The 23,404-nt window shown below is 36.3% G+C and overlaps 1 protein-coding gene across 2 annotated transcripts in view; it reads right to left on the reverse strand.

The window, feature by feature from the left end:
• The window catches only part of BAZ1B (bromodomain adjacent to zinc finger domain 1B), a 59,636-nt gene that overhangs the window by 30,873 nt on the left and 5,359 nt on the right, over positions 1 to 23,404 (reverse strand). Inside the window, exons 2-6 of one of the 2 annotated variants that reach the window (XM_051991906.1) lie at positions 20,960 to 21,076; positions 11,131 to 11,275; positions 10,677 to 10,860; positions 8,216 to 8,337; positions 4,072 to 4,269 (exon numbers count right to left, since the gene is read on the reverse strand). In XM_051991906.1, coding sequence (XP_051847866.1) covers positions 4,072 to 4,269; positions 8,216 to 8,337; positions 10,677 to 10,860; positions 11,131 to 11,275; positions 20,960 to 21,076 — 766 coding nt within the window. Of the gene's footprint in view, positions 1 to 4,071; positions 4,270 to 8,215; positions 8,338 to 10,658; positions 10,861 to 11,130; positions 11,276 to 20,959; positions 21,077 to 23,404 lie in introns of both variants that reach the window. The other variant, XM_051991905.1, reaches the window with a different exon arrangement.

A 23,404-nucleotide genomic window follows, 5' to 3' on the forward strand; every position in this document is an offset into this window, starting at 1 on the left:
GACTCAGGGGTATCTGAAAAAGTATAAAACCACCCCCCACTTAGCATAATCAACTCATTGGGAGAAGTGGGGGAAGGGAATTTCTAACTGACTGCTTGTCTAACACTCCCAAGAGAAGCTTCTTTTAACCATACCAATCCTCAAGCCTCCTACTTGTCCTTCCACTACTCTACCCTCTCTCAGCCAAGAACTTCCCTTCATTAAGAAAATTAAGGCCTGAACTATTTTGTCTCCTTTACTCTTCTCAAATAATCGAAAGCACCTCCAACTCTCTCTCCTCAGAAAAGGCCCTTCACTTTACCTTGCACTTGAATCTAACCCCTCCCTCCATCTCGTGTTCACCAGCAGACTAAAACTTCAATCATTCTCTCTAATCTTCACACTTCTCCTAATGCACCCATCATTGCTGCCTTCAGATAGCTCCAACTCTCTGCGTTTCTTAAAAATAAAGTGATTTCAGAAAAACCTGGAGACACTTACTAATGAACAGTGCAGTAAACAATCAGAACATTGTAGACAGCAACAGCAACTATTCAAAGAAGATGCGAATGACTTGACTATTCTCAGTAATGCAACGATTCAAGACAAAGGACTTATGATGATGCATCCTGTCTGACTACAGAGAAAGGACTGATAAGTGTCTGAAGGTAGAGTGAAATGTGCTGTTTTTTTATTTGCATTTGAGTCTTCGCTTACAAAATGATGACAATGAAACACACGTGCACATGTATCACCCTTATCTAATTGCTTACTACCTCAAGGAGGGGAAAAGGGAAGTCAGATAATCTGGAACTCAAAACTTGTTAAAAAAACAATAAACAAAACCACCACCTTCACTAGACCCTGCCCCTCCAGGGTGCCACTCTAAAACTTTCCTCCCTTTGTCTGCCACTCTCTAGCTCTACTTCCTCTCATATCACTGCTCAGCCCTTTTCAATCTAGATGCTGACTACACGCAAATGAAACTGTTCTCCAAAGTGACCAAGTTCTCTCAGCTGCCAGCCTGTTGCCCCTTCTTTCTGCCCCGCCCCCACTCTAACTTCCACTGTACCCTAACATATCCAGGATCAAATTAAAAACTCTTCTGTCATTTAAAACTATTTACCACCTCAGCACCTCCTTCACTAACCATCCCTTCTATGTCCTATCTCCCATCTCGCACTCATGCCCAGAATACTCCCACTCCCTCTCCCCCTCTCCCTGTAGCTTCCTTCAGGAGTCAACACAAACCCCATGATGGAGGAGCCCTTTAGGATGCCTCAGGCTGGCGGAGCTTGTAGCTAGGCTTTGTAGGAAGCTAGTTCTCATCACCTATCCCCCAACTAGAATGCAGGCTCCCTTTAAGGCAGAGGCTTTGTTTTTTCTGGGAATCGGGGCTCACTGAAATGCAGAATAGTCTCTAAGACTTCAGTAGTTGCTGACTGGCCTCTTCCCCATCCAAGTCCTTCCCAAATACCCTTCTCTTACTGGCTCTTCTCCCTTCTCTGTGGGTTTCCTTGACCTCCCTCTTGCCTGGTTCCCTCCTTCCCCATCTGTCTCAGAACCCTTTGGGTTGCTCACCATAGCTCTGTTCCAGGCTCCCTAGATCCTCTCTTCAGTTCCTATAGATTTAATTCTCGCTTTCCACAGATGACTCACAAGCCACCAATCGCCTAACGGACATTTTCAGCTGGATGTCCTAGAGACATTTTCAAAATAAACATGTTGAAACTACCTCCCCAAAATTTACTCCTTTGTCAATTTTCCCAGTCTGGGACTCTGGCTTGATTTCCAAGAGGTCACTCACTGGAGAAGACTGGTCAGTGCTTTGGTTACTCTGTGGAGTGCCTCCCTCTCACAGAGCCCCCTCCTCTTTCATGAAGCCTCATAAAAGACCTTGTAGTTTGCCATTTTGTACTGTCTCTTTATTCCAGGTATATATGGAGTGCTTATGTCTTTACTGTTTCTTTTCTTTGTAGCCCCAGCACTTGATACTCTGGCATGCCCGACACACAACAGGTATTTAATAAATACTTCATGGTTTGTTAGTAATGGCCATCATATAAGCAGAAGCTGTCCCTAATGGCTAATTATCTAGACATGTTTTAGTAACCTGATCACACTAACAGTAAGGAAAGCCAACTACCTCTGTCACCTGCCATAACCACCATTTGCTTCAAACTAATCTATGTCCTTGTTAAATGAATTATATCATTAAAACCATTGTTAGTACTAGATTCACATATGAAATTTAACTTATGACATTCACTGGCCATTACTTTTCTTGACAGTGCCATCTCTTCTACTGTTTAACCTAGAACTTGTGAGAAAGAAATCAGACAAAACTAAGAAAATCACGACACTTTTAACTTTTAGAGATTAACATCTCCTCACACAATTCCCCCCAAAACTGGCAAAAAAAAAAAATTATGGAGTGCTGCCCAGGTTAAGGTAAAAAGTGATGAGGCCAAAGGGAGTTAGTTTCATACCAAGACTGTAAGAAATATGAAGAGATCGGGGATGGATGAACTGGGAAGGTAACACAGAAGAGCCAAGCCCAGAGCTAGGTCCTAAAGAAAATTATTTCCAGAGACAGAGATGTGGAAGGAATGTCAGCTGGACAGAGGGGTTTAGGAGTTCAACAGGATGTAACCAGAAATCAGCTACAGCAGAGCTCCAGAAAGTGCCTTGCCAGAAAGACCTGAGGGGGTGGGAGGTAGAGAAGGACAAGAAGAGGATTCATCCTAAAGACAAACACTCCACTCACAGGCTACCCTCAGTGTCCCAACACTCAGCTTTGAAATGCTGCCTCCCTCAAAATACTTTTAAATAAACCTGCCCATCAGTGGACGAGGTGATTCCAGAGGCTTCACCAATGGGGTTGCTTTGGATCAAAGAGAAAAAATGAGGATGTCCATGATGACCACAAATAACAAAGGGTCACCTGGAAGTCTAGGTCTGTCAGGATTCAAGAAGAGCTGGGGGCTGGAGGTGGGGAAGCATGTGGTTCTGGGCTTTGAAATTCAATTCCTCTACAAGCAAAATTTCAAATTAAAATATAACTTGGACACAAGAAGAAAGGAAGAACTTTAAAGTAAAAGGTTTTTTTTTTTAAACAATGAAATTAGTTAGAGGGGAAAAAATGGAAAAGAAACAAGAGCTCAGAAAGAAAGAAATAAAATGAAATGAAAATTAACAGGTAGGTATATAAGGTATAAAACACTGCCCAAGCAATAAACTCTGAATATTACAATGGATCATACTGAAGCTATGCCAAAAGACTGAAAAAAAGAATAAGAAAATCTTAAGATTTCTTATAGCAAAAACAATGATTACATGATTGCAAACCCTAAAAAAAGAAAAACAAAACAAAACAAAACAAAACAGTCCAGATCCCTTTAATTCAAAATGCAAAGTAGACATAAAACAAATTCATCAGTCACCTAAAAGAAACCTAAAAATGAAAATTCCCAGGAACCTCAGCTTCTAGAAAACATGAGAATTTCTCCTAGCCTACCCTGAATACTGGCTGCCTCTTGGGTAAGAACTGCCAATAAGTGACTTTATCTGATTCACAGAATCAGTTTTTTAGAACCACAAAGCACAAGAATTTCACACAAAAGACACAATAAATGTTGCTAAAGGCAATTTAGGAATGTTTTACCAACTTATTTACAAAGCACTACAAACACATAAGTTCAGTTTTTACATTTAGGAAACCTTTAAAAAACTCAGTGATGACTTCAAAATAGACTGAGGGACTTATTACAAAAATTCCATATAAACAGAACAAATGATTTAACTTCCTTTTGTTTCAGCAAAGATTCACACATGCTGGTACAAAATAGAAACCCTACTGAACAAGCGTTTTTCCTAATCAATGATGTTTCATTGGGAACTTCTAGCTTTAACCCCAGAATGTCAAATACAAGTTCTCAACATCTCTTTTCCCAATGGAGTATTATTAGTTCCAAAAGTTTCGACGCCTGAATGTCATCCTTGTTGCAGTAACTGCTACTGTTGTGTTCCCCCCCACCCCTATTCCCAAGCACTTGACCTAATGTTCTGTGTTCCACAACCAAGAATCCTTACCTTGTACGGATCAAGTAGGAAGTCATTGAACTTGCTCGGCAGGGCATGCTTCTTCACCAGTTCATCCTCTACCACCCAGGGTGCATTTTCACCCGTGCCGGCACGGAGAGCATTATGGCGGATAAAGTATCGCAGAATCTCTTTATTGGGTGGCCGCTCAGTGCGAATCAAGCTATCTGCTGGGACATTACTGATGATCTAAGAAGTCGAAACAAAATTCGTTATTCGGGCATAAACGGAAGGAGCAAGAATAACATGACATTTTTGAAAAGAGCTCATTTCATGATTCTGAGACACAGGTTCTTCTCAAAGACTTAAGATCAAGAGATCTTAATCACATAAAGGGTCTCAGACACTAGAAATATAGTCTTATCCTAACCCTAAACCCAGACATCACCCACAATGCTGACAAGTGGTTATCAAATATCTGCATAAACAGACAACTCACTAAGGGAATGTCTATTCCAGTTTCAAGGAGTTCAAAATATTAGGAAAAATTTCCTTGTACCGAGTTCCAGGTTCACTCTCCACAACTACTCATCTGTGATACTCTGTTGTCTACTCTTTGGAATGTAACTAGCAATCCTTTCATGAAAATCTTTCAATTATGTAAAAAGAGCAACCACATCCCTATTTTCATTTCATTCAATTAAAAGGAATTCTTTCAAGTCAAGAAAACTGCCTCTCCATTACAGGGCCTATATATTTAGCAATAGCAGAAAATTTCCAAAATTCAAACTATCAATACCATTTTATTATTTACTGTTTTAAGAAATAAAATTTGATGTGTATTGTATCTAGGATATACTGCAACATATTTAACATATATAGGATTGCTTGCCATCTTGGGGGGGTGAACGAAACGTAAGTGATTGCAAGGGATAATGCTGTGTAAAAATTATCCTGGCATGGATTCTGTCAATACAAAGTTATTATTAAATAAAATTAAATTAAAAAAAAAAAAGAAATAAAATTTGAATTAGAATGATTCACAACAAAAATCTATAATATGATGAAGGCTATGCTTATGTAAGTTACACTTCTTCCTCCTCTTAAGTATTTTAGGACAATAGTTATCATGATGCAACATGGCCCAAAGATAAATTTGCAGAGGTGGGACCTCTTAAGAGAAAAATCTTACCAACCTAAAAGCAGGATTGGAGAGCTTCCTTTCAGCTCTAACATTTATTATGCCTTTCAGAAAGAGGGAACTATATGAACAATCCATAAAATAGCTATTTTAGATCAACTGTTCAATAAATCCCTCAGCGACGCTGGAACTGATATCTTTGACCTCTTACAAGTTATCTTCTATTTTGATTTGTTCCATTTTAATTAAGGATTTCCCCCCCTTCCCCCAGGATTTCCAAAGATAAACCTTTAGTATTAAAGTTCAAAAGTAATTTCTTTTTTTTACCATAGAGAGAGCCAATATTTGTTGGATGGAAATATATTTGTTGAGCCAAACAATGAGGTGAAGTAGTGAATGATGGAGAACTGGCTTTGGAGTCAGGACCTAAATTTAAATCTGATCTCAAACACTTAATAGTTGTGACTCTGAGGAAGTCACTTTAACACCGATTGCCTCTCTACCTTCACCCCCCCCCAAAAGAAAAAAGAACAATGTATTTTCTGTTAATACAAAAAATAATTGATGACTATATGTGTGTATATGTCATGTCACACGCACATATACATAATACACATATACATTTTTTCTTCTGGTTCTGCTTACTTCACTTTACAACAATTTCATCTTCTTATCCTTATTTGAATCCATTATGGTCAACATTTTTTACGGCATAATATTCCATCACCAATGGATGGGCTTTTATCACTATCCAGTTCTGATCCCACTAAAATACTAATCAAGTAGATGTTTTATTCTTTACACATATCCCAAGTATTCAAAACATAGTAAATGCTTAATAATCAGTGATTGGTGTCCCTAGGGCTTTTGCTATTCACTCTTGAATAAGGAGTGCCTAACAATAGAATTTTAGCTTCTTTTTCTGATTTACAAACTGCTTTGAGGAAACATCACTCCAGTTCACAATTCAACTAAGTCTGTGTTAGTCTTTTCATAACACTGACCAGTCTTATCTTGTTATCTTTGACAATTTAATATATGAGCATGAGAATATAAGTTTGATTTGCAGTTCTCCTAATCCTTGGGTGATTTTTGATAATATTCTTTCAATTTGTTAGTAGCTGAGAAACTTTCTGAGAATTGTTCATATCCTTTGACCATCTACCTAGTAAGGTTTTTACTTTTACGTACTGTGAGCTAATATATCTTCAGATGTATTCATATAAAGGGCTTCCTTTCCAGTGTTAACCCTTTCCCTTCTTATATTAGATGCATGACTTGTTTGTGTAGGTTTTAAAATTCTTTACAACTGAAATGCCCAGTTTATCTTTCATAATTTTAATATCTTTATTACACATTCATCATCAGCCAAGAAAGTGGCTAATTTAAATGGCTGAATAAGTTATGGTTTATGAATGTTATGAAATATGACTGTTCTATAGAAAACAATGAGCGAGGTGATTTCAGAGAAGTCTGGAGAGACTTGCATCAACTTATGCTAAGTGAAGTCAGTAGAACCAGGAAATAATTGTACCCAGCAAAACAATATTATAAGAGATCAATATTCTGATGGAAGTGGCTCTTTTCAACAATGGGGTGAGATTCAGGCCAATTCCAATAGACTTGGGACAGAGAAAGGCTTCTGCATCTAAAGGGAACTATGAAGACTGAGTATGGATCAAGACAAGTCTTTTCCACCTCTTTTGCTGTTATTTGCTTCCTTGTTTTTTTGGTGGTAGCATCGTGTTTGCTTGGGTTTTCTTTCTTAATGGTGTGAGCTGCAGTATCCCAGTTGAATAACCACTGGGTTTACTGTGGTTATGTGGTAAAAATTGTTCATCTAGATCTAAGTTTCTGCGTTCCAGCCTTCTTAGACAGTTCTATCAAAAATGGAACTCTTTGAGATCATTCTGTAAAGTGAATCTAATCTGTTGTAATGATCTACTGTTCAATTTCCAAAACCAGTACTCACAAATAGTTTAGATGACTGCTTTATAAAGCAACATATTGTTGGTGGAGTTGTGAATTGATCAAATCATTCTGAAGGACAGTTTGACACTATGCCCAAAGGGTTATCAAACTATGCATACCTTTTGATCCAGTAGTGTCTCTAATGGGTCTGTATTCCAAAGAAATCATAAAAAAGGAAAAAGGACCCACATGTGGAAAAATGTTTGTAGCAGCTTTTTCTGCAGTAACAAGGAACTAGAACTGGAGTAATTTTTGTTTTGAGGTAAATAGCATTTCTTTCTAGCACTAAATTTCTATGCTTATTATGGCAGTATTGTCATGACCAGGCATGAATATGAATATCTTTCAGTTATATTATTTCTTGAAAAAGCATTTTGTAATTATAGAACTACTGAATATTTTGGATACATGTATGCATTTGATAATTATAAATAGGACTTTTATTTCTTTATTCCCTTCTAGATTTTGTGTTGTCATATAAAAATGTCATTTACTTTTTAGCCTGCTACATATTACTGAAGCTATTAAATATTTCAATTAGTTGTTTTGGGTTTATTTTTGTTTTTTTTTCTTTTGCCAATTTCCTAAGTAAACTGAAATGAACTTTTTCACTGTAATTAAATTTTACTAAACCATTATTTCTCTTTCTAAAAGTTCTTTGTTATAAAGGAAGGTTCTCTGAAATGAGAAAGAATACACTGGTAAATTCAGGCGAAGTAAAAGATATTCAATAAAAATATACTTTAAAAAGTAATAAGCTAAATATGTAAAATAAAAAATAAATACCGACTACAATAATTTTGTTACAGAGGGACATTATTAATTTCTACTTATAGTCAATCTCTTTGTAAAGAAATAATACCCTGGAATGAAATAGAAACTCGTTGCTGCCAGCCTCCCTATCTTGTGGTTGGGCAGCTTTTCCACCTGTCTTCCCATTTATTATTATAATTTTCTCAAATCTCTGATGTAGTTAAAGTAGGACTGTTAATCATTCATATATTAAATAATTGAACTCCTTTCAATTTTCAACTCTTTCAATTTTCCTTGATACTTCAGAAGGAAGGTGAAGAGCCAACATACCTTCTCTTCATTTTGGAGTTTCACATCATATTTGTGAGGCAGAAATTTTGGAGGAGCCCATTTCTTTTCCCCTTTTTTTAGTGAGGTGGGGAGTTTTCTAGGAGACCTGCGTGCCCTGTCACCTGGATTTAAAAAAAAAAATGAGTTAAGGAAAAAGTAATAGAACAATAAATCTCAGGTCTGAAAATCACACTACCCTATTGATCCTAGCCTACTAGTCTAGAATACAACTCTTACCCCCTGAAGAATTCAAGTATTTATTACCTGACTCTTATTCATGATAAAAATACTTCCAAAGAATGCTGAAATTTAAGGCTTTACTCTTAATTTGCCAAAGCCATGTAAAACCTATATTATGTAATAATTACCATTACTATAATATCCTTATAACAAAACACATACATTGGCATGTTATTGTCACATAATAATTCCAATTATCCATTTTTAAGACAGAACTAAGTTATTTAATTTTGTAAGAATAAACATTAGAATCTAAAGACTTAAGTTGTTAATGTTTAAATGACATGGTCCCCTAAAATTAGTCCATATTAGAAAAAATTGTGAAGAACCCCACCAAAAAAACTGAGTCCTAATTCCCTAAACTTTAGGATATTATAGCATTTTTAATATTCTGAAAGATCCTACATAAAAGGGATCTAAACAGGCCAAAACAGAACAGCGAGAATGCCTGATAAGTATTCAAGTCATTTACTTATTAAGTTTGGTGGTGTTTTTTTTCTTTTTAAAATTTTTTAAATTTTATTATTTATCAATTTATTATGTATAATTATATATATTATCTATTTTACATTATATAATATATATTTATAATTTTATAATTTTTATTTTCTCTTTCAATTAAAAAAGAACAAAGCCTCAATTAAAAAGATTTTAAAATAAAATAAAAAATAAAAAGGACAAAAAAGAGTTTATGCCATGATGAATATATTATTCAAGAAAATAATTTAATAGCTTAATAGCTGAAGTATACTTTATGGTGTCACTCTTTTAAGCATATGCTACTTCTAGCTTCCAAAGTTATTTTTAAAAATACTTTTTCGGGGGCAGCTAGACAGCATAGTGAATAGAGCATTGGTCCTGAAGTCAGGAGGACATGAATTCAAATTTGACCTCAGACACTTAACACTTACTAACATTTAATCTCAACTGCCTAGCCAAAAAGAAAAAAAAAAACTTTTCCAGAAGTGGCAAAGTTAAAAGTAGTGTTAAATATTACACCTGAATAAAAAATGCTTATACCATTAACAAATTTATGTTCTTTTAGTGGGAAGAGGAGAGGAAGAAAATGGTTTGCCCCTACAATTTTGATTAACAACCTACTTAGCTGGACTGGAAAATGCTGATGGGAAAAGGGAAGTCCAGTTTAGTTGGTACCTTGCTCAAAAAGAGAAAAGGCTGAATTAAAATCACAAATGGGAACTTCCCTGCTAACTCCTATCTTGAACACTAATTGCAGTATCCTAGGTTTCAAATCAAAACCAAAGACACATTTTATTAAACCATATATCACCAGGCCAAGTTTTTAATCAATTCACCAAAATTTTATATGCCAAAGAGTCACAAGAAAAGTGAAAAAGACCCATTTGGTTTACAGCAGCTCTTTTTGTGATGCAATGAACTGGAAATTGAGGGGATACCTATCAATTAAGGGAACAGTTGAACCAATTATGGTATATGAATGTGATGAAATACTATTGTGCTCTAAGAAATGATGAGCAGGATCATTTCATTAAAAGTGGGGGAGACTCACATGAACTATGTAAAGTGAGTAGAGGATCAGTGTACTCAGTAAGTAGTAATATATGATCAATTGTAATTCATTTAGCTACTCTAATGAATGTCAACACCTCCAGATAAAGAATTTTAAAAAGTCTAATTGCAGATTGAAGCATGTTTTTAAAAACTTTGTTTTATAGGTAAATTTTCTTTTTTTGCACAAGGCTATTATGAAAATATGGAAATTTTGCATGACTTTACATGTATAAACAATATAAATAAATAAATAAAGAATGCCTTCTCAAGGAAGGAAAGGGGGGCAGGAGGAAGAGAATTTGAAACTTTTTTTAAAAAATCTTAAAATTTTCTTTACATGTAACTGAAAAATATTTAAATAAAAAAAAAAAACTTCAGCCATTTAATTACATTTTTCTTTAGTAGAGTCTCATTCTTTTCTCTAGGGCTTTCTTAGCAATTGAGGTAATCATACATCCAGAGAAACACAAGAAATAGCCACCAAATGGACTTCAGGGCTGCCGCCTTGTTCAATTGCCCTAGGAAGGTTTAAGTGTCTGCTTCTTGTTTTATAAACTTATCCCAGAGGTTAAATGACAAACGATGAGATTAATACAAACTATTTCTGAATAGCACAAAATGAACTGGCTTTTGATTACAAACCCTTGATTAAAACTAACACCATACATACTAATACTATCTTTCCTGCCTTCATCCTCTTTTATGACAGGATCCTTCTTCTGATGATCCTGGGCCACCTGACCAGAGTTCTCTTTGTCACTTGATGGAGAATCACAGGCACCATCAGATTTCTTCTCAGTGGTCTCCTCATCCACCTTCTCCAAAGGATGAATTTTCACAATCTTTACTTTCAGCATTTTTTCCTTCCCAACCTATGAAAAGAAAAACAAAACAGAAAAAGGAAAGGTCTAGAGTAAATAAGATAGACACAGCTTGTTACTGAATTAAGTCATAGCACCTGAATACTTTAGGTGTTTTCACAATAGAAATGGCGCTATCTCCTGGTGGACAATACTTTTTGTTTAAGCCCCTAGCAGCTTTTCCCTGTACCTCAGAGGTAAGCTGAGCCCACTGCACACCCCCTACCTGGACACTACAGGAGGTAACTACTTCAGCAGCTCCAGACCCAAGTAGACACTCACCTCAAAGTCACACTCCTCACCCACAGCATACTTGGTCATGATCTCAAGCCATGCAGAATCGACCAACTTCTCTAAGGAGATTGTGTTGTGGTGGACCATTTCCAGCACAAGCTTCTCATACCAGGCAGGGAATTCCTCCTTCAAGCTAAGCAAAGATGTCATTATTAGTTAGAAGAACGAAAATTTAAAACGACTGGCAACTTCAGCCATTTGGTCAAAGTAATGCTACTGGCTAGCACGCAAATTAGACCTGTGGCCTAAACTACCCCAGTCAAGAGTATCCTTTGCTACTTAGAAATTAACAATCCAAAGTCACTTTCTAACACAGCCATGTAAAATGTGCGCACTCCAACACTTAATAGCTATGAAATTCTTAGCAAGTAATTTTGCAAAATTGTTATATAGGACAAATTAGAAGAAAGAACATTAAAAATGACAGAAAGGGAAAAGATATAAAAATTAAAGATACACCCAAGTATTCCAAAAGCAATCTGAAGACCAATGTGTAGATGGTCCAACAACAGTGAGACACTGAATCCTATAGCCTTCAAGTTTTATTACCTGAGTCTGGGAAAACTTAGGATCCATGCTCTCATTCCTAACCTGCAAATGGGCTGCCCTCTCCCCTAGGGTCTGAAGAAGTTAGTTTTCAGGCTGGAATGTGTAGAGGTCTAAGACTGACCAGCCCAATATTCTTATCTAAGTCTACAAGCTTAGGCCAAAAAGAAGCCTTAAAACAAATAACAAATGTCAAAAATTAGGAACTTGAGTCACCAAAAAAGATAAAATTAAGTCCAAAGTAAAAATAAATATCTAATTTATTTCTTTAAAGTTTATGGAACACTTCCTATGCAATCACAGCTATTTACAAAATAGAAAAATTTCTAAAACAATAAGTAACAATAGCAAAAATTTAGAATTTTTTGGCTTTGAAAGACTTATCTCCAAGCTATCCAGAACTATCTAAGGGATTCTGATACTACCAGATGTGATTCAACTCCCCAGGCTTTGGAAGGTTGGAAGTTTCTGAAGAAAGAAGAGAAGGACTCGAGCTGAAGAAGAAATCAGAATACAATCTTGAAGGGAGAAACTCAAGACCAAGAATCAAGAAGGGTAATTACCAAAAGAGAATCTTTGGCAAGACAAAGATGGTGGGGAAGGATGACTTTTGAGATACTTACTAACAGAGCAAATAAAGATAGTGGCAGCTCAGAAAGTGAAAAATCCCCCAAAGCTGTAGCTAGCAGAGAGAACCCCCAGAGAATGAGAACTACTGAGGATCACTTTCAGCAACTAAAGATGAAGATGCAGGGACCAGAATCCTTTTAGGTTTGAACAGTATCTGACACACAGGAGGTGCTTCTTGAGAAATACTTGATTAGAAAAGTCAAACAAGCTCAAGAAACAGCTCTTTGTACCCTGATATTAAGAAGAATGAAGTTTTTCTTAAAAACAACAACAACAAAACTTCATACTTGACATCTCATGTACTGGTGAGCAGTTTTTTCATTGCCTGAGTTCTAAGCAGTTCATTCAGAGAACGCAAAAACAAAAGATACCACAAACAGAAGCTGAGACTTAAAGAGGCTTGGATATAAAAACAAACATCAAAAGAGGGAGGAGAATCTTGACCATGATGACAGGTTGGGAAGGACTGTTGGAACTAAGAAACAAATGAGATTCTTTTTGAAGAGGAAAAATTATGTCAATTTTTAGTGTCTCTCAGATTAAAGATGATCCACAGAAGGTCAGAAGAATTGTTCAGTGGGGACTGGTACTTTCACAGTCACACACTGAAAAAGTGATGTGTTGTTCTCATAGTAGGAGAGGTCCCCAAATGGTCAAAACCACACGATGATGACCTACTTTTTAGGGATAGCTAAACATGGAAGACATTGCCAGAAGAAATTTAGAGAGTATTAATAAAGGTTTTAAAATATGGAGCAAGAAAACGAAGATATAATTGTATATAGATGGTGCTTTCCTCACTACAGTTCAAAGACAAAAGTGTCAAAAGATAACATTTTGGAAGTGAATTATTAGTTAAAAAGAATGTATCTAAGAACAAGAGTTGAATTTGGGGGCTCTAGAATAAAATTCAAGACAGTTTCCTATCCATGGAAGCAGTAAATAATGATATGAGATAAGAAGATTGTGTCTGCTTAGTCTGGCAAATCTAATCAAGGGGCCTTTAAAACTAAAAAAAAAAACTAGTGGAAGTGTGTATATATTTTACCAAAGTAGGAGGCAAAAGGAAAATATCAAATAATAAGATCCAACTGGATTCATTTGTCTCTATAAGATTTAAGAGTATGGGTAGCTAACAAGTAACAAAGCACAAGTCAGCAAATTTGACCTCAAAGATACAACTTGATACTTGACAGAATAGCAATAATTAAGGGAATTCCTTTCTTATTTAAAAAACAAACAAACAAACAAACAAAACCAATATATTAGAGAGCAGAATACCATAAGTAAGATATATTCAAATGATCAGAATTTTTTTTATTTGACAAGAATTGTTGGGAAAACTGGAAAGCAAAATGTTAGAATCAGGTTTAATCAGATCAACAAATTACAGGATATGTAGCAATAAATTCAAAATACACATATAACCCGAACAGAAAAGATCTTGACACATCTAGATCAAGTACTTTTCAGGGAAAGGAAAGTATGGGGAGGTAGAGGAAATGACCTTTCACTAAAAAAAAATAAAAAAATAAAAAAATAAAAAAAAAAGAAATCAAAAACCTTTTGCATGGAAAAAAAAATAGAAAAACAATGGAAACAGTTGAGAATATCTTTGCAAATATTCCTAAGGAATAACAAACTAAATCAGATAAGATCAAAAAACCAAGATAAGATCAAAATGGGTCCATGACCTAGGCATAAAGAACGAGATTATAAATAAATTAGAGGAACACAGGATAGTTTATCTCTCAGACTTGTGGAGGAGAAAGAAATTTGTGACCAAAGATGAAGTAGAGACCATTACTGATCACAAAATAGAAAATTTTGATTACTTCAAATTAAAAAGCCTTTGTACAAACAAAACTAATGCAAACAAGATTAGAAGGGAAGCAACAAACTGGGAAAACATCTTCACAGTTAAAGGTTCTGATAAAGGCCTCATTTCCAAAATATATAGAGAACTGACTCAAATTTATAAGAAATCAAGCCATTCTCCAATTGATAAATGGTCAAAGGATATGAACAGACAATTTTCAGAGGATGAAATTGAAACTATTACCACTCATATGAAAGAGTATTTCAAATCATTATTGATCAGAGAAATGCAAATTAAGACAACTCTGAGATACCACTACACACCTGTCAGATTGGCTAAGATGACAGGAAAAAATAATGATGAATGTTGGAGGGGATGCAGGAAAACTGGGACACTAAAGCATTGTTGGTGGAGTTGTGAACGAATCCAACCATTCTGGAGAGCAATCTGGAATTATGCCCAAAAAGTTATCAAATTGTGCATACCCTTTGACTCAGCAGTGTTTCTATTGGGCTTATATCCCAAAGAAATACTAAAGAAGGGAAAGGGACCTATAAGTGCCAAAATGTTTGTGGCGGCCCTATTTGTAGTGGCTAGAAACTGGAAAATGAATGGATGGATGCCCATCAATTGGAGAATGGCTGGGTAAATTGTGGTATATGAATGTTATGGAATATTATTGTTCTGTAAGAAATGACCAGCAGGATGAATACAGAGAGGACTGGCGAGACTTACATGAACTGATGCTAAGTGAAATGAGCAGAACTAGGAGATCATTATACACTTCAACAACGATATTGTATGAGGACATATTTTGATGGAAGTGGATTTCTTTGACAAAGAGACCTGAGTTTCAATTGATAAATGACGGACAGAAGCAGCTACACCTAAAGAAAGAACACTGGGAAACGAATGTGGACTATCTATCTGCATTTTTGTTTTTCTTCCCGGGTTATTTCTACCTTCTGAATCCAATTCTCCCTGTGCAATAAGAGAACTGTTCGGTTCTGCAAACATATATTGTATCTAGGATATACTGCAACATATCCAACATATATAGGACTGCTTGCCATCTAGGGGAGGGGGTGGAGGGAGGGAGGGGAAAAATCGGAACAGAAATGAGTGCAAGGGATAATGTTGTAAAAAAATTACCCTGGCATGGATTCTGTCAATATAAAGTAATTATTAAAAAAAAAAAAAAAAAAAGATAAGATCAAAAAAAAGACACTCCCTAATAAATAAGTGATCAAGAGACACATTTCTCAAAAGAAGGAAAACTATCAATAACTGCTTTAAATGATTAATGCCAATCAAAACTGAGTTATTTCACATCTAACAATGAAAGAGGGAGTATGGAAAGGATATACCAATACTGCTGAGGTTTTGAATTGGTAGCATCCTGTTAAGAGATTTGGACTTACATATGTTAAGTAAATGATTAAAATGTTCATAGTAAGATTGCTCTTCTCAGACCACAAGAGAAGTCAAAGAAAAGTCCAACATACATCAAAAATTTTATATTGGCAAAGATTTGGAAACAATGTAGATGCTCACCAATTGAGAAACAAATAAACAATTTGTAGAATGTGAATGTAATAGAAAATTACTACATTATAAGAAATGATTTCTGTGATAATGAAGTGTGAAAAGAGCTATACAATGTAAAGAGAAAGCCGCCCCCGCCCCTGCCACACATACACATAAAAGGTAAATATAACAAAATTATAAAGATCAAAAGATTCAAATGAAGAGATGAAAAGGAACCCTCCAGTTATCTCTTTTTGGAGGTAAGAACTGTCAACACATTGCCCAAGTTTTTGGATTCTATCAATGTTACTTATCAGTTGGGCTACTTTCCCCCTTTCTTAAGAAAGGATCCACATGGGCAAAAATGTTTAGCAGTCTTTTTTATAGTGGTAAGGAACTGGAAACTGAATGGATGGATACCCATCAATTGGGGAATGACTGAATAAGTTATGATCTATGAATGCTATGGAATATTATTGTTCTGTAAGAAACGGATCAGCAGGATGATTTCAGAAAAGCTTGGAAGAGTTACATGAACTGATGCTAAGTAAGTAGAACCAAGAGAACATGGTACATAGCAACAAGATTATGAAATGATCAACTATAATGCATTTGGTTCTTTTCAGCATTGAGGTAATTTAGGCCAATTCCAATAGATTTGGGATGGAAAGAGCCATCTGCATCTAGAGAAAACTATGGAGACTGAATGTGGAGCAAAGCATATTTTTATCTTTTTTTTTGGGGGGGGTAATGTTTGCTTGTTATTTTTTTCTTTCCCTTTTTATCTGATTTTTCTTGTGCAGGATGACGATTATGGAAATATATTTAGAGGAACTGCACATGTTTAACCTATATTGGATTGCTTGTTGTCTAGGGTAGGGGGGAAATTTTGGAACACAAAGGTTTTGCAAAAGTGAATGCTGAAAACTATCTTTGCATATATTTGAGGGGGGAGAAAAAAGCTATTACAAAAAAAAAGAAAGAAAGAAAGAAAAGAAATATTATTTGTTATGAAATGACTCTCAGGAAGGGAGAAGAAAACCAGGGATAATGGAATTAATAGTAGACATGATAAAAAAAAAAAACTGCTGGGTTTTTTCCTTAAATTTTTTTTTTTTAAAGAGTTTTAATGAACTTCAAGCTCAATATATTAAGTGTAACAAGGTAGCAAAGAAAGTTAATACCATCTGTTAGGACTATATTAAAAAGGCACAAAACCAACAGCAGTCAACAGTCCCATTGTCCTGGTCAGAACATATATCACTTATGGCTCCAACCTGAACTTGACAATATCTATGAAGACAGAAATCAGAATAGTAAACAGCTTCAGTTCATGTCATGAGTATCAGCTGAAGGAACTAGTGTTGTCTGTCTTAGATGAAGATTAGTGAAGGCTAGGGGGAGCCCAGGGTTAATTAGCTGGATATCTGGAGTCCTACTGAAGACTCATTCTTTATGTTCCCAGGGGCCAGAATTAGCAATGTGCATAAGGGACCAAAGAGCAAACTACAGATTTGATTTTGACTCCACCTTACTATCTACTGGAAAACTGACCAGTCACTTCCTCACCTGCAAAATAAGGGGCTGGACCTCCAAGACCTCCTCATTCAAAATAAATGACCCTATCCAAGAATGGACAATTCCCAGGTTTCCCTTCCCCCATTTCAGTTTTCAAGGGTGGCCAACCACTGCCTAGGGATGTGGGAGAGAGGATTCATATTCAGACTTGCTTGGGCTAGGCAGCCTCTTAAAATGCACTTAATTGATAATCTGTGATACAGATAAAAACTTCAAGAAATTGAGACCACTGTTGAAAATCTCTAAGATAAAGAAAACAAAAACCTAAATATATACAATAGGATTAAATTGTAATTTGGCATATTTGGAAATATTAAAGCTCAGAGAAATTTGAGGACATATGGGGGAGAAATCCAAATTACTCAAAGTTGGTTTTCATTCCTGAATTATAATTATAAATTACCAATAAAGGTATATACCACTCAAGGTCCAAGAGATGATCATACTATTCAGATAGTAATAATCTCATAAGAAAACTGTCAGTATTTCTTACCAACAGTCAAAAAGACAGCCCAGTAATTTAGAAACGGTCAGCTGTGTCCTGGCACAGAAATCAGAACAAACTCGGAAGCATTTAGCTCTGTGTTGGTGACAGAGAAGGAAAATGACTGCATTTGGAGGTAGAAGCACTGGGTTTGAATCATCTATCTACTACTTAGTACCAATGAGCTACGTAAACTTAAAGAAGTCATTTGGGAAAAAAAAATCTTGTTGCTGAAAGATCTCCCTCCAGCTCATCCTAGTATTAGGAAACCTTTAAAAATTTTAATCAGACACTTTGAGTACATTCATCATAAAAAATTGAGACTATTCACTGTCATTTGTCATATAAAAATAACATATAGCAAAAAGTTAAAGAAAAATAAAACAAACAAAAAAACACAACTCAGGGTAGAGTTGGAATCAATGACCAAAATGTATAACCTTCCATTACAAATTCATTACAAATGCCAGTCAACTGGCATTGGAAGTTTGGAAATTGGCAGTGGAAGGTCAATGCAATTCCCCTAATGTTCAAGAAAAGCCTGAAAACAAATGGTGCTTTCTATACAGGATAAGAAATAACGAAATATAAAATAATATGAAACTAAATATAAACATAATATATTTTTGGAAAAGTAATATAATTTCTGTAAAGGAAAAAAAAAATCACACTTTATTACCCCAACTCAATGCTTATATTAGAGATTCCCCTTCCACCACTCAATAAAAGATTTTGTTCAGCAAAGATCACCAAAAGATTGAGAGAAATGGTTTTTTGCGGGACAATATGCACTACACAAAGCCATTATTTTATTTGATTCAACAACTGTTTTTGTCTTCCACTTCAAAAATAAAAGAAACCAAAGTTCAGGAGACTTCGCTCAGATCAGGAACTAATGCAGGAACCTGCATTATCTGCAATGACGCCGAGTCTAGAACATAATAACTGAAGGAGCCCTTCTAGAAACCCCAAACAACTGACCCAAGCCAGGAAAATGAAATTCTATTTTAGCTTGAAATTCTATCCACTGACCAAAAAAGAGAAGTAGAAGGAACAATTTCTCTTCTACCCTATCCCCCCAGGGTGGGATTCAAGATTCCTTGACTTTGAGAAGGTAATTTACCTTTTGCTTCTATCTTCAAATTTCAAGTATCTTCTTTTAAAAGCAATCAGAATTTTAGAGATGGAAAAGGCCTGAGGGACTATTTTACCTAAGTCATTTGAAGAGGAAAACCACAAGTCCTTCCCTCCTCTCCTTCTCTTGGTCTTCTGGTTGCAATTTTCAGGGTGGTAGAACAGTCAATAAGACCAATTCAAGCCTGGCATGACCCACCTGTACAGCCACAGGTAAAGCCCAGCAGCTTTCAGCCCTCGTCCCAGGCAATTAAGATGAAGCTGCAGAGCAGGTGCTCATCCACACCTGCAGGAGCAGCTTCCTCCAAGACAAAGGAAAATAATGACTGCTATTTTATACAATAAATGTCAAGAAGCACAAGTAAACTGATATGAACTAGGATAAAGGGAAATAAGCAGAGCCAGGAAAACAAGCCATGTCTCCGAGAAACAACAGATGCAACAACCCAATATCAAAATTGAATGATGTTCAACAATGACCCCAAGGTCTGTCCCAAAAACTATTTAAAGAAGGTTCCGATTCCTCCTTTTTTTCCCGAGTTGGGGGAAATGTGGATGTGAAAATACTACCACCTAGGATGCCACTGTTGAATATTATCAATCTGTTGATCAATTCTATTGAATTTTTTCTCTTATTTTGTTATAAGGGATAGCTCTGAGAGTGAGGAGGAAAACGCCACGAAACGCTGGTGATGTAAAATAATAGATTAAAAAAGAAAAAGAAACAGCTAAACAATTATTAGAGCCATTCTTCAGTTTGTAGTCTAATGATTATTTTCCACATTTCCTAACTTTACAAGGAATATCAATAATATGAGTCCTTTGCATTTGTCTTGTACTGAAATACTTTCCTGAACCATGGAACAAATACCAATTCTTTATCAAGATCTCTTGGTTCAAACCCTGGTTACTTTCTAGCTATTTGTGTTAAGCTGCCCTCCCTAAGTCGTTTCCTCACTTATGGGATGTCACTACATCTCACCTATCTGTCTTGAGATATGTAAGTACTCTATCATACCAAATTACCATCCCTACTTTACAAATAAGGAAACTTTAGTCGGATAAGTAAGACATTATACTGCTTTACATGGAACTCACATTCCTAAAAATTGTATTTTTAAAGAAAATGAAGTTCAGGAACTCTCCTAAGTTCTCAATTCCTGACCTTTGAAAACCTCTGCACCTACACATGATTCACCAGGGCTGTAGCAGGGATAAATGTAGCTACCCACACAGCCTCCAAAGCCCATAGTGGATACTCCTGACTTTCCCATCTTGCCACATATTTTCCTATAGAAACAAATGTTTCAAATGATGGTTAAGTTCCTAGGCTTTAAGCCCTAAAATATTATTGACACACAATATAGCCCAAAAGTAATCATCCGTAACATTGTTTCCAGGATCCAATATTTTGATGAAGAAAACAACTGATCTATAAGAGTCACTTTTTTAACCCATTTAAGCTTACTCTTCTATGCTAAAAAAAAAAAAAATCACCAAGGAAAGCCCCAGTGTTTTTTAATACAAGTCTGGAAAAAAAAAAAAAGCATGGCCTATAAGACCAATAGTCAACCAATCAACATAACCCAACATTACACATACACATGGCTCAAAATCAGATCTCTGGTAATCCTATCTACAAGACCAAGAAGTTAAGTGCTATTAAAATTTAAGGATACAAAGACATAAGATTCTTCCTTAACTCTCAACCAAGACTTTGTGGATATATTTCAGGAAAATCTGTCAACTCTGATAGGGGAAAAAATGGACATCTTTTTTTCACTATTCTCTAAAAGAAGTACAAAGTACTTCCTTTGATTAAAGGCAGACAGCAAACCATTATTTCCCAGAAAAGAAGTCCATATTCCAGCCAAGTAGGACCACATTTGCCTGAGTGGTCCTTACTACTGAAAAGAGAGAACAAGCTTTAGCAGCAGGAGCAGAGTCTGCTTCACTTCACACCTGGAGAAACGGGGTAGGTGGGAGCCCAAGCCTCATCAGAGCCACAAGGATCCCAACTTTCAAATGTCAAAGAGCATTTGTGAGATTAGTGCTGGCCCCTACCTCCCCTCTGAACCCTGAACCCCAGTACTACTTACAGCTCAGCCACTTCCTGCTCTTCCTCCCAGGCCTCCTTGTGTGTCAGCTGGCTGCTTCCAGTGCTCTTACACGTCCAAATCCGTTCACTGTATCTTTCCAGGCGGGCCTCATACTCTCTGAGGTGACCCAAGTTCAGGAAAATGACATCAAATAATGATACTTGCCATGATTACAAGAGTCACAGAGAGATCCTGGGATCTGGGGATCCCGATCCAAATACACCAAGCTAAAGGGACTCCAGAGTCTTGAATAAGTACAGAAAGAGTTGGGGCACAAAGTCATCATTACATGACTCAGGCCTCAGTCCATAAGCACAGCACACTCCATGTGCTCTTTTAACCCTACTAAACCCATCACAGAGGAGCAGACAGGCTCAAGCTGGTGCCTTATAAGACCCTGGTTCAAGTCCTAAGACTGGCACATGCTTGCAGTGTGATCCTGAGCAAGGAACTTCATTTTAATGCCCTAAGAAGGGTCAAGGTACAGAACTAATGTCTCTCTGGATTGGTAGAAGTTTCCTCGGGCAGAGGGTTCTGGTCTAGGAAAATAATCTACCAACCTCAGGAAAAGCAGAAGTCACTCAGGACCCCAAATGAAAGCTACAGGCTATCTCTCCCAGGAATACATCCAGAGGGCAACTCTGGCTAGAGGCCAAAGCTGAGCCTCTGGGAGAAGTGAAGAAAGGAGGAACAGCCTGAGCAACTCTTGTTTAAGAAGAGTCAGTCAGGAGTCAGATCTAGGAGAAGTCAGATTGGGGTTCTGAGCCTCAGACTCACAAGATTCCAATCCTTATGACTAAGAGGAGCAGCAGCATGGTGGAAAGGATTCGAAATTTGAAGAGGTGGAAAGGATTCAAAATTTGAAGAGGGAAGAGGAAACAATTTCAATCTGGGGGCCAAATGACCTTGAATACCTCAGTTTGCTTCTCTTAAGATGAGAACCCTCTCTTGTTCTATATTTGTAATCAATCCCAACCCAGTTGACTTTAGGGAAAAATTCCTTAATCTCCTTGGATTAAATTCCTCAACAGTAAACGGAGAGAAATTGAACCAAAAGACCTCCTCTCTGATCTCTCAACTAGCTAAAAGAGAAAAAAGGGATTATTTGAAAAATGTGAGATAAATTTATGAGAAACTAATTCAATTCATTGACTTTGTACTGGCAGCTTTATGCCTGGGAAAAGACCTACAGAGTCCTCTTGGAAATGAAATCTCTCTTCAGAAAGCAGCTAAAGAATCTTCAGAGAGCCAGTTCAGTTCATAATAATATCCTCTCTCCTCATCCTTCTGGCCATCTTCAATGAAATGACATCCCCAAGAGCACTTTAGCAACAACTTTTTAGAAGCTAAGCAAGAAAAAATAAGTAAGTTTAATGGTTCCACACTTTTTTTTTTTTAATTCTTTCTATGTTATCCCAAGGGTAAGTTAAAATCATGCAGCGTATGCAAATCACAAGCTATCCGTGGCTGGTAATTAATATATTTATAACTTATAGCAACATAAAGTACCCCTATAGTCATCCTCTGCCAACCTCAGTACCTTCCAAGTGACTGCTTTAATAATGATGGGATGAAAACCTCTCTCTGTGCAACTTCCAGAATGTAAGTATTCCCTTCCAGTCAACAACTCACTTGATTAACCAGGATTATAATCAGGAGAACCCAGGAAAATGGGCAAATCAAACCTACTAACAAAACATAAAACTATGAGGGCTCAACAGTTTCTACTTACTCCCTGATCTTTCTTGAATAATCTGTAACATTTTTATTTTCCTATTGCTTCTGGCACTGACTCATAAACAGCAAATCATCTAAAAATTAGTTAGAAAAAAGATCAGAGATAAACAGAAGCACTATGAGCCACAGGTCTCACTTCCACACAGGGCAAGAGATCCAGTGACCAGAAGTCAGGTGACCTAGACGGGATCAAGGCTTCGATACCTACTTTGCTATGTGATCATAGACAAGTTGTCATCTGCATCCAGAAGAAGAGCTATGGAGACTGCAAGTAGATAGAAGCTTAGTATTTTCACCTTCTGTTTGTTTTCTTTCTTGTGGTTTTTCCCTTTGGTCTCACTTTTCTGGCACATGACAAATATGGAAATATATTTAAAAGGATTACACATATTTAACCTATAGCAGATTGCTTGCTGTCTTAGGGAGGAGGGAGTGAGAGACAAAAATTTGGAACATAAAGTCTTGCAAAAAAGAAATGTTTAAAACTATTTTTGGAAAAATAAAAGATTACTGATCATAGACAAGTCACTTAATTCTCAATTTCTGCCAAATGAATAATAATGCTCACACCACCTACTTCATAGGATTGTGGAGAGGAAAGCCTTAAAGTGCTATGCAAATTTATTATTAATCAATAAACAATTATATAAAATATGGGGAGACAAGAGAACATGTAAGCAGCTCTAGAAAGAATTTCTAAAACAGTCA

This window comes from Antechinus flavipes, chromosome 4 (assembly GCF_016432865.1).
Source record: "Antechinus flavipes isolate AdamAnt ecotype Samford, QLD, Australia chromosome 4, AdamAnt_v2, whole genome shotgun sequence".
Classification (NCBI taxonomy): domain Eukaryota; kingdom Metazoa; phylum Chordata; class Mammalia; order Dasyuromorphia; family Dasyuridae; genus Antechinus; species Antechinus flavipes.